The sequence below is a fragment of the Eimeria acervulina genome, genomic scaffold (assembly GCF_000499425.1).
Source record: "Eimeria acervulina Houghton genomic scaffold, Eah_scaff6, whole genome shotgun sequence".
NCBI lineage: Eukaryota > Apicomplexa > Conoidasida > Eucoccidiorida > Eimeriidae > Eimeria > Eimeria acervulina.
Genome location: NW_013549700.1, coordinates 605 through 12,241, shown reverse-complemented (window position 1 = coordinate 12,241; position 11,637 = coordinate 605). Strand labels below are relative to the sequence as shown.

At 50.5% G+C, this 11,637-nt stretch overlaps 2 protein-coding genes across 2 annotated transcripts; one reads left to right on the top strand and one right to left on the bottom strand.

Annotated features, from left to right (window-relative positions):
- Nucleotides 1-5,958: 5,958 nt before the first annotated feature.
- On the top strand, nt 5,959-7,437 carry EAH_00001780 (hypothetical protein, conserved; the record flags this gene model as incomplete). The annotated part of the gene is made up of 1 exon (XM_013394906.1): nt 5,959-7,437. One exon carries the CDS (start codon nt 5,959-5,961, stop codon nt 7,435-7,437), a length of 1,479 nt encoding a protein of 492 aa, XP_013250360.1.
- A 1,727-nt stretch (nt 7,438-9,164) lies between these two features.
- On the bottom strand, nt 9,165-11,126 carry EAH_00001770 (hypothetical protein, conserved; the record flags this gene model as incomplete). Its single annotated transcript, XM_013394905.1, has 5 exons — nt 9,165-9,313; nt 9,445-9,559; nt 10,063-10,218; nt 10,399-10,743; nt 10,845-11,126. 5 exons carry the CDS (start codon nt 11,124-11,126, stop codon nt 9,165-9,167), a joined length of 1,047 nt encoding a protein of 348 aa, XP_013250359.1.
- Between the last annotated feature and the right edge of the window lie 511 nt (nt 11,127-11,637).

Genomic DNA, 11,637 nt, shown 5'->3' with positions numbered 1-11,637 from the left:
CTTCGAGTTGAATGGTTTACGTGAGTGAAGATGAAGGGGAAGTATAAGCGGCCCCTACTCCGCAGAATAAAAACTTGCTTTAGAAATACTTGGTAGAAAGAGAGAAAGAGGGGCAACAGGGAGGGTTAACCTACAGGGAGGCAATCACGAGCAGCCCCAAAGTATCTGCATGTGTTGTTGGTACATTTTGGGTCTAGCCTTAAGGATCAGCTCGTTTTCCCCTTAATGAAGGGTGATAAATAATCTTAGCAATCGGACTTGCAATGCTATTTCCCTAAGAGCCAATGGCAAAAGCTGCCTCCGCATGCAGCAGTCGCCTGATCCAGCCCCAAGTGTCCTGCAGCGGGCCCGTCCTGTATGCATAGCTGCTATTAGGCAGGCCCTGGTGAAAAGTAGCCCAGTGCGACCTAACCACGTCGGTATAGTTTAACATTAAGTAAAGGGCTCAGTTATATGGCATGGATCAAGTAAATTTCCGGGGGATGCATGCATTGCACCGGGAACGCTAGGTGGTTGGTGCCCGTTGTAGCAAGGTCTATTAGGGTTGGGTGGCTGGGGCAATATTTGTACTCATCTCACCTACTAAAATCAAACCCAGTGCAGTGCCATTGTCAACGTTGTTCGTGCATGCATGCAGGAAGGCTGGAGTATGCTCGTTTGTTGGGTTATGCACCATTTAACCATGCTGTGTCCGAAGTTGGTACATGAAGCCTTCCTTGGCTTAGCCGTTTGTAGGCGGCTTACACTCCAACAGAAGTACATCAATTGTCTCTTCGAGCACAAACAAAACCTACTTTACTGTATTCATTGACACTGTAGAGAATTGGTGCACTTCTCTGCTCGGGTGCACGCTGGACAAGTAAGTGTTCATGTATCAACATGAAACAGGCCATGCCGAATAAGCTAGCACGCCACCCGCAAGCCGCACACGCTCCACTGTGCTTGGAGTCCTCCAAAGGTTCTTGCATTGGTTTCTTGTTTTGCTCCTTCTCCTCGTCCGAGTCCGCCACCAGCTCCGCAAATAGCTCGTCATGCTGTAGTCTCTCAGCTCCAGGCTCTTCACGATGAAGCTGCTGTTAGCAGGCCAGCCGAATGTCGACGTGGGAATGTGTGATACGGTTAAATAGAATGGCTTTTTCTACTGTGTCATTCAGCACCACCTTGATCAGCTTCTGGATGGGGTTCAAACTCCCACTTCAGCTCTTCAAACTTCTTCTCGTTCTCCGTGCCGTCTATGCCGACTCCCTGCTTAATCCGGTCCAGCAAATCGTGAAGGGGTTCCTTCTTACGACTTCACGGTTTTGGTTGTTCTGCAGGCTTTCTATGGAGAAATTGAGAGGGCGTTCCTACACACATTTGAATGTTAAATGTTTTTGCGTTTTTATATTCTTCCGGATTCGTGCCTTTTTTTGCCTGTTTTCTGGTTTCAAAGGGATCAAAGGGGCGCATTTCCGCACTAGTAGGAGGGGCCCAGCTGCTTGGCGCTGGAGTGCTACACTGCCACGCGTTCTGCCCAGCCAATGGACAAAGACATGTGGGAAAGGGTGTGCTGCACATTGGGCAAAGACTTGTAGAAAGAGGCGTAACGTTCTTCTGTCCTGTTTTGGGGTTGCGCATCCGGAGAAGTTTGTGCTTTCCCAGCTGCTGACCCCTGTGGTGTTCTTTGCCTTTGTCCGTCTCTTCTTTACTTATTTATTCTGGGCGCCACAACCGTAGAACGTGCTGTCATATCTGTTGAGCGAGTAGACAATCTCCATAGTTGTGACGGTTTCTCCGCGTACGCATTCGGTATAGGCGGCGGGACCATTGATAGTATTGTCAAGAAAATGCATCAGTACGCTTTTGGTCAAATTTTGAATGCGACATGAGCAGCGTTCAACAAGCAAGACGACGAATAGCAGGTATGCAGAGTCCCTGAATGCTGCCACGCTTTCAATGTCTCTCCGTTCGTCCCCTGCCCAAGCCTTGCCACCATTGCCTCACGCTGACACTCTAAAAGTGGTTTTGGAAGGACAGCAACAGAAAGACGGTAACTATAATGCAGAACGACAATACCCTTTCAATAGCGGTTGTGAGCCATCTGCTTTGCTGCCAGCAATGAAGTGCACAGCGTAGAAACCGACACCGAACTGCCTGATCATAGGAGTGTTTCCTTTAGCTACCAGTACCTCTATACACGGCATGGTATCTGAACGCGCGATGGTACCCAGGTTTTTCATCAGCGTGGCCTGAAGAAGCCCCTGACCTAGCCTGAAACTGCATATATCAAAATTCGGGCAACAAATTCGCCCAGATCCATCGTTTTTGAAGGGGCAAAAATAAGCATCAAATGAAGCGTTGCCTGCATGAGCAAACTGAACTGTAGTAGCCCTTGGATCCGCCTAGCACCAGCCGACGTCCCGTAGCGTCCAGTTGAGAGGTGCATGATGCGCTAGAAGTAATAAATAAGGCAGCTTTCACCAAACCAAAGCAGCTCTTTGGCTTCACAACATAATAAAGAGTCCTTATGAGTACGCCCGCTGCGTAGACTAATGGTCGCCATGCCTAAAATGCCTCCTGCCTGTGCTCCTCGGAGGAGCTCGCCTTCTCGCACCGTTCGTTCTTAACGCCAGAAAAGAGCATACATTGAGGCTCAACCTTTCTCAACCATCCCGTTCACGTCATACGAACCACCGAAGCATCGCAGGTGCTCCATTGTCTTCGCATCTCTGCATGGCCCCTACTTGGTGCCCACCAGTATCCATGGACCGTTTCGGTATGCTGGTCTCTCCGCCAGCTAGAGAAAGCACCAATTGAAAGAAAAACCTCAGCAGCTGAGTCAGATGGTATTTCTGATGCTGCTGCCCCTGCTGGCGCCGCCGCTCTCCAGTTTCGGTTCCGTTGCTTGTGCTGCCCCTTCACAGCTTCTATTCCCAAGGCCTCTCCTGGTGCGCCTACCCCTGCTGCTTCCTCTGAGACAAATACCTGAAATTACGACACAGTTACAGGACCCTGCAACAGCTGTTGAAGGAGGGGGAAGAGGCAACCTGGCACAGCCTCACGGGGTGGTGTCCAGCCCCAAATATGAAAAAAGTGTGTTGTTGGCAGCAGCGCTGGGTTAGTGGTCAGTACAGGAGGAAAAGTAGATCACAGCGAAAAATAGTTGGGTTCAGACCATATCGAGATATATACCATGTGCGCATGTGACAGAACAGTTGTCAGTGAATAGCTGTATATGGCTCAACATTCTCCGCTTTGCTCTTTCCCATGCGTGTCCTGGCCGCCTCTCAGTCAAGAAATGCCCGAGTATATCCGTGAGGAACGGCTCCGCACAAGCGATGCCTAGATACTTTGTCAGGAATTCTGTCTCCTGGCAATTAAACGTAATATTCCCCTTTTGTGTAGCCTCTGTGGGTTAGTCCCCACATCTCCAGGATCTCAGTCTCTACCAGTTGTACATTTACTAAGCGACGCTGCTGCTGCCTTGATTCTCTCAATCAATGGAATGTCCAACCTGATCCACTGTTGTGTTGACCCCCTCACGGCCAGCTAAAGCGTGATTGCGCATTTACGCAAGACTTCTGTGAGGAGCAAACCTGACACGCATATTCGGCGGGCCGCGGATCGGACGCTTCGTATGCGCAAGGGATCGCGCAGAGAGAGCAATACGCCAGCTGATGCTTCACTGGCATTTGCTGTATGTATAGAAAGAGGGTTTTGTCGAAATAAGAGAGCGCGAGTACTGGGGACGATCTCAAAAGTTTAATGGAGCTGTTGGCGGCTGCATCTTCACTTGCGCTCAAAATAAGCTGGTGGTCCTCCTTCAGTGGATCCGGCAGAGATAAGAGCGAATAGAGGGAGGGAGTTGCTGTAGCACAAAGTGAGATCGACGAGCTTGCGAACGTCCGTGCGGGTGTGTACTGGTATCGGCCACCAGCCACATCCAAACGGCCTCCACCATCGGCGGATCTGCATCAGTATCTGGCTTTAGACACAAGAAACCCTGAAACGTTAATTGCTTCCTGGAACAATGTGAACTTTCACAAGCCACTACTTCTCACGTGGAAAGTGCAGATCACACCGTAGTTGCTACAAGTGCTCATGCTCATTCCGGTTGAACACAAGCTTCCTGTCCATGGATATAACAGCCCACCCCTCATTGGCTGGCCCCACGAAATCGTAATTAACCTGCTACTGCAGTTCACCATATGGATTCACTGGCCCAAAGTGCATTCGCGTGTACTCTCGTGTGCGAGCGCGGAAAAGGAACTCAATAATGTACCTGCCGTCAGGGTGTACGGGGATCGGAGAAAACCGCGCCAATGAAGTCCATTGATGAGTACATGGTTGAAACCTGCAAGTGGTCAAGTAGTTAGTCAACCCAGGTCGTTGGGAACTTTTGGTTTACCGTCACTTTTGAGGGGCGTGAAGAACGACCGGCCGTCCTTTTTCCTCTTATTTGACTGCACTGGTCGAGCCCCATATGTGCACCCAAGTTCTCCACTGCGTACGGAGCCCACCCTTTTGTTATTTCACGCCTAAGGGCACCCTGATCAATCACCCTTATGGGAGGGAACTGCGCTGAACTTTTGGAGAAAATTTTAGTGAGAATCAAAGCATTTCCCCTTTTGCCATCCAAGGCGCCAATTCGTGAAAAAGCGCATCCACCGTTGCGCGCCATCCAAATATGGCGACCGCGGTGATGAATAGACAGTGGACGAGTTCTTCGCCTCCCTTAAGGCGTACTCTGGCTTTTAAAATGCACCCGCAGAGCCACAGTTCCTAATGGTATGCTCTTTAATAGACGGGGTGGCATGGCAATGGCGACTGTATTTATGCAAGGGTACCGATTCTCCAGAGCACAGGCGAACCAAGGGAGCAGCTGGACTCCTGTCAGACTCCAGGCATCCTGGGTACAGCGGCACAAAGGCATCAGCTGGTGGGGAGAGGAGGTGTTCTGCGTTAAGGTGCAGCGCACTCTGTTGCAACCTCTGTAAAGAGGCAACCCCACATGCATCTATTCTCAACCCCCAAGTAGACACATGAGCAAACACTTTACGGAACCGTTAAAAATTCCTTTAGCCTTCAGTAGCAGCCCCACCCATGAAGAAATGAGTATACGAGCTTCGACAGACCATGCCACACGTACTGAAAGAGTATGCAGGACTCCGCCTGACGCATGCACTAACACCGTGGGCAATTTTTCAATGCTCACTTCGTCTACTGTAACCAGCCTGCACTCAAGTAAAACATTTACGTACCAATGTACGGCATGCCATGCTGCAAGCATGCCGCCGCAACGTGCAGCAGACAACATAGCCGCGGGAGAGTAAATGCCATGGCTGTGCACTAAACATGTACTAAATAGGGCCCTATTGATGGTTTTTTTCTCATTTTATTTTCTCAAAACGTATGGCCTCTCAGCCCTCAACTCCGACAGATTTGGGCGCATTCACGAAGCCGCTGTTGCAAAATGGCTCCTCTTCAAGAGCCCTTCACACTCTCACCAAGATCTGAAGCATGCAGACTGTAAACAAGCCAGCGTCACAAGGTTTATTTTCTTAGGCTGATTCTGTATCACGCAGGGCTGCCATTAAGCAACGCAGTGAGAATCACCGCACCGTCTTCAACGCTCCGTGGGGTTTGGCTCTCTACCAGGCAATGCAGTGATACCCCACTGTGGCATTTTCACGCAAATAGAGCAAGTTTCCAGCCAAATGAGACAATTTATTTAGCGGTGATTGTCTTTGTAAGGTCCCTATGCCTCACCGTGCGGAAGCACTTGGCTGCAACTCAGTGATGGAGACGATCCCACCAGCTCCGAGGAGGATCTCCCGTGGTTGTTGAGGGCTATGCTGTGCATCCCGGGCATTTTCCAAATCGTTGTATTGCCCGCGAAGTGTGATCGATGCGTTTGGAATAACCCTGGCTCTCTTATGACGTCGTTTCTGGACGTCCTTTCTACCCTTCGACGGTACTATGAGTGCCGAACCTGAGCATGCTGCTGGCGAAGCCGACGCCGACGTCAGCACCCAGAGTGAGAATGTAGGATCGGTTTCCCTGGAGTCTATTCAGGGAGAATCTTCCCTCCCTTCAAGTCGTCGGTTCGCCTTTCCTGCAGCATTGGCAGCTGCGCTTGTCCTTGTCGTTGGTTTCCTCCTAAAAAACCAACTGGTTCCCCTGTCCGTTTTACCTGGCGTATCTCCCGGAAGCCCAGATGGACCATCGAGCGAGTATGACGAGTGGGGACTGCCTTTGCTTGCCCATTTTGAGGAAACGCTCACTCCAACGCTGAAACACGGGAAGGATGCAATCTCTGAAGCAGCTGTCGAGGCTTACACTGACGAATTCGCCTTTCCTGTTGTTCCGCTGCAGTTGCAGGGTATAGTGGCTGCAGCATTGTCCAGTGGTCAAGCAGATTCCCTGTTAGGGCTAACCGTGAACTTAGAAGATGTTAAACGCCTTACACCAAGTGAAGAGGGCAAGCCTGTCCCTCGGAATCTTTACATCAGCAATGTGGTTGGCTTCGATTCAGGAGGTATACTGGTGGAGGCCCAGGAAGACGAGACCCAGCGCATTTTCACGATGCGTATACGCATGGTTTATGCCCAAACAGCGGCGAAGTTCCCTGATAACGCCTCGTTTGTGCAGGCAGTAAGAAGCTTGGATCAATTTGACGAGGAGGTAGCGATTCATGTCTGCCAAGGCGTTCAGCATCTCCAGCAGTTTTCGTCGCAGGGAATTGCGGTGCCTGAGTACACTGCCAATATTTCGGGAGCCCAAGAGGCAACCCTTGTCAGTGATTATTATGTCTTTGGAAGAGTTCAGCTTTTGGAGAGGCTGCAAGGAAATCTCATGTCTCTAGATCTACAAAGCCAGGTTATCTCACGGTCCAAGGAATACATCGCGAGCCGTTTGTTGCTGATCGTGCTCAAACTGCAGCGAGCAGGAGTCGGCATCACGAACCTAGACTGGAATACAATGCAGGTGCGATTTGACGGCAGTTTTGTCGTGGAAACGTTTCACTCATCTGGGCCTTTTGGGTCCGCACTCGGTGTATTTGCAGTATTAATTCCCCATAGAGTGGAGCCTCAACTAGCCCTGTCATATGCCAAGTCACAGCACTCGGACCATCCAGTAACATTTCAACCGGATAGTGCGCTGTGGATCCTCGGAACCCTTCTTTACGAGCTGTTTACGAACGGAGAGCTTCCGTATGGTTCAGATGAATGCACCGATATGGAACAGGCAAAACAGCTAGCAGAGCAGCTCTTAGCAAATCAGACGCGGTCTGATTCCCTGCTGTCACGCCTGGAAGGTGCAGATGTCCCCCCAAGATGGAGATCGCTCATACTGCGGCTACTGGAGCCCGACAGTGCCCATAGGATTACCAGTCTGGGGATTGTGAAGGAATTCCCTGATCTCACGCGACAGATTTCCACTGAATCACGCGAGTAGTCCGTACGTGTTGTTTTGTTTCTTACTTTCCTTGAGCTTACACAGGCGTGGCAGGCATCTGGCTGGTTTTGGGGCGCTGGCGTTGTTCCATTACTGCCAGAGCTTACGATCTTCACAAAGCAGCTGGAAGGGCCTTTTAAAGGCTCTTCCAAAAAACAGGCGGACTTCGCCAAGCATCCGTTTATTTTTAGCCACCCCAGTGCTGACAGGATGTGTGCGTACATGGTGGTGGACATGGTGGTCGCGCCATGATACAGGGCATACCGCGAAAGCATCGCAAGAGAGGCAGAATTTGTCGACAGAAGGGGGGCATGCACAAAGGCATGAAGGCAATATAATTACTTTTTGTTGGGCAGGGCTTCGGATACACTCAAGGGAGTGACTGCAAGCATAACCAGATTCGAAGTCACAGCAGTTCGTCTGGCTTGCCAAAGTATGCTGCACTGGCGATCTATCCCCAAACACACCACTTAGTAGCAAGGGCATTCTGCTGTCTGACAGTTTATATTTGGGGCAGATCGCAATAGCATAAAGTGGCGTTATGCTATGAAGTCAAAACACCGTAGTCTAGATCGTAGATATTCATATCCAGAGACCTTCAGTGTCGGGTGGAGAAAACAGGCTTAGTTGCTTGCCACACTGACGAACTGAAGCCCAGAAGTGGTGATTGCAGTTGCAGCCATTAGGAAGACTTGAACAAAAAAGGTTCATAGGGCCACGAAAAATCAGTGGGCCACACGCCTTCACGGTTCCCTCATCGTACCGACCCACTCACGCCACATTCATTTTATAAAAAAAAAAGTATCATCCGATCAGAAGTATGAGGCACTTCACATCGACAGGAAAACTAAATGGGCTCTAACCTCGGAATTCTGAACGATTCTATAACACAAAGCTGCTAGCCTCTTGTTTCCAATTTTCGAAACGGCAGAGCCTACGGGTTGTTGCTCCCTTCCCCTCTGAGGGTGGAGGACTCTCAGCTTTCGTATGCAAGGCACAGAACAGAGGTCTGTGTATTACACATGCGGCGCTCATTACATTTGTGGCATGTGACCGTTTCTACGTTTCCGGGCCCTAGATTTACAAAGACGCCTGGCATGCAGTACCCACATTCTTATTCCCCAGTTGCCTCCGATGGACTCCATGGAAAATGAACGAATTTCCAGCTTCCGTACGCCTAGATCCGCTTGAATTGCCGACTGAGGCATAGGCGACTCGGTGGCCCACTCAACTAACGGAAGTTTGGACTCGTGTATCCTTTCGACTCCGGGGTGGGCACATATCTTTGGCTGCTTGGTCTTTGGGGCTAGTTGCTCTTAAACTGCGACTTGAGCCCTCCTCTTTTTACCTACGACTGCTTCGACGCCGCAGCCGACCACGCATGACTCGCTTTGGGGCTAAACTACTTGCACAGGGAATGAAGGTATGCTATGGCGCTACACTCAGATGCTCTGCAGCCAGGATCTATATCCTGGCTGGAGAGCGACTGACAAGGTGGAAAGCCACGACAGAAATGGTAGGCAGTAGATGCCTCCATGATGCACGGCCTTCACATCCGCTCGAGGCAAACCCGGATTTACCATACTTCAAGTCGCCCCCAATTACGCTCCTCATTCATCATCTTCGTCAGAACCTAGATCCCCCCTAGCTGCGGAACAACAGAAGTAGAGAATGACCTGCATATAAACGTACTTGCTCCAGGTACTACACGTGAAATGACGACTTGTTTACTTAATGACTGGCTTCTGAAGAAGGTGAGCTTCCAGTTTACTCCCGTGGAACCTACCAAAGACCTCGAGCAGAAGGCTGCCCGGGGGAAACGTTCCTGGTGGCTTCGGAAGCTCAAAATGCAGTCGAGTTGTTTCGCCTCTTGGTACTGCAGCCAAACCGTCAAAAATCTCCAAGTTTAATATTCCCCCCAGAATTTCACTCATAAAAGCTGCCATGCACAACTCCTCCAAATTAGATGTTGGGCACAGCCCAAGAATACCCTGCGAGAATAGTCACAAAGCTGGATCGTCGGTTCAACTGTCTCTGTGACGATCTCACTGCCTTGCTGTTCAACTTCCGCCAGTGTTTTCACGAGCATCTCTTCGACTACACAAGCTGTATCGCGTCTAAACTGCGCACAAACAAATCAGGTGTCACAAACAGGGCGATGTGGCTTGGGAAGGAGACCAGCTGGTGTACAGAAACCCGCATAGCTGCAAGGCTGGGAAGGGGATGCTTATCGGACATTTTGCCAAGCCACGCCACCCCAAGTAGTCATCGCCTTTTTAAACCAGGAAATCTTCCTCCCATCTGTGGAGCACTGCACACAGGCACACGTATCCGTGATAGGTTTGTGCTCTCAGTTCATTGGTCATCCTCTCATGTTGCCAACTACGGGGGAGGCGTCTGGAGGAACGCGTATAAGTCTCGCTTGATAACAAGTTACTTACAAGTTCATTCATCAATATGCATACGCGCACTGCATGTTTTCCACATGACGTCGTATAGTGGGCTCTAGCGCGTCCTTAGGGATTTTCAGGCGGCCGACGATACAGATATGAAGGGAAAATGACGACAAAAGTAAAGATGTGCCGTAGGAACTTGCGTATGAACCAACGGCAAAATGGCACAGACTGACTGCACTTTCAAGCATGCTGCTGGGGAGACTATCAACTCATAGTGACTTATTAAGATGATAGCCTCACCTGTGTAGGACTCGCTGTGAGGGGAGCAAAGATCGGCCGCAGCATCTTGCACCTCCACCATTACACCCAGCAACGCTCCAAATCTCTGAAGTACGCAGTGACAACGAACCCTAACAATCAAACTCAAAACCCCGACAGCGGCCCCTCCAAACAACTGACCAAAATGTAAAATGCGTGCCCTGCGTCCGTTAAAGATCACGCTTCCAAGCGCCTCCTGCTCGGGAAGCCGGAAGCTGCATCATAATGGAATACAACTAAAACGTACTTCTTCATTTCCAAGAAGTGGAAAACCATAGTATTCATCGGCATCGGTGTAATGAGGGGAGGACCGGTCTCCAATCCGCACATCAGTCGTGTGTTGGACCCAAGGCCCAGTAGGATGCGCGCTTCCGGCAGAATTATCCATGCCATCGGATCCAGCAACTGCCGAGGAAGGACCTGGAGAAAGCCCTTCTACGGTAGAGTCATCTTCTCCAAGGGCTGGCCCTTGTGATTCGGCGCCCTTCGACCCCCAAAACTGCCACCAAGGTCGGCCTCCGACGGTCCGCCGCTGACGTCCCCGTTGGTCACTTGTTACGTCACAGGACTCTTCGTCGTCGCTATTCGGACCCTGAGCAAAACCAGGATGGTGCACTGCATGGACGCGCCTCAGCAGGTAGAACTATGCTGTACTGTGTTTCTTAGTAGGCGCAAGACACAAACTGGTCCTACAGGATTCGTGAGAGGTATCCACCGTCCTCCCGTCCTGCCGTCACCTTCCGCCAACACCCTGGTAGATACCCCCTCATGCGAGGCCAGCAGGATGCTGCACTTCACAACCAAGTACAGGAGGGCAGCAGAAGCTGCCAACGCAACAACAGTTGCCCAACTATCTCTTTGGCCGTGAACAACTCGTCTGTGTGAATCCGTTTGAGCATTTCCGGTAGGGAGGAATGGATCTGCTTGGATGGCTTCCGTATCCAAATACCCGGACCCAATTGCTCCTGCTTTCATTGACGCCACGTAAGGTACGTTTCGGTGCACTGCCTTGCAGAGTTGGTAAACCGACACATTGTTGGTTTAAATATTCTGTCTAATGTACTCATAAATCCAAGAAGAACAGACGCCTCCGCGGACCCTAGAAGCAATCTCCTAGTAACCTACTGCAAGAGATTTGACAGTCCTTTAAAGACTTTTACGAGATGCTGTGTTTGAAAAGCTTAACAATGGTTGAGGGCAAATAAGGGGATAGGAGGGGTAAGGCCACGCTTTCACCCCAAAATTCCCAAGCTGCCGACTGGCCCGTAGGTGTAGTGTGCCCACGCCAGCTTGGAGCCCACACAAGTCTCTCCGACCGAATAAGTCCAGTGGAATTCAAAATAGAGCCCCTAACACCTCCAGCTTCACTACCAACAGACTTCTGTTACAGCGCAGCATGCACAAAAGCAGTGAGTGCAACTCCACGATCCTAGACATTCTAAAACATATACCTCGCAGCTGAGCCCGTACGCTCTAGACAACTCCC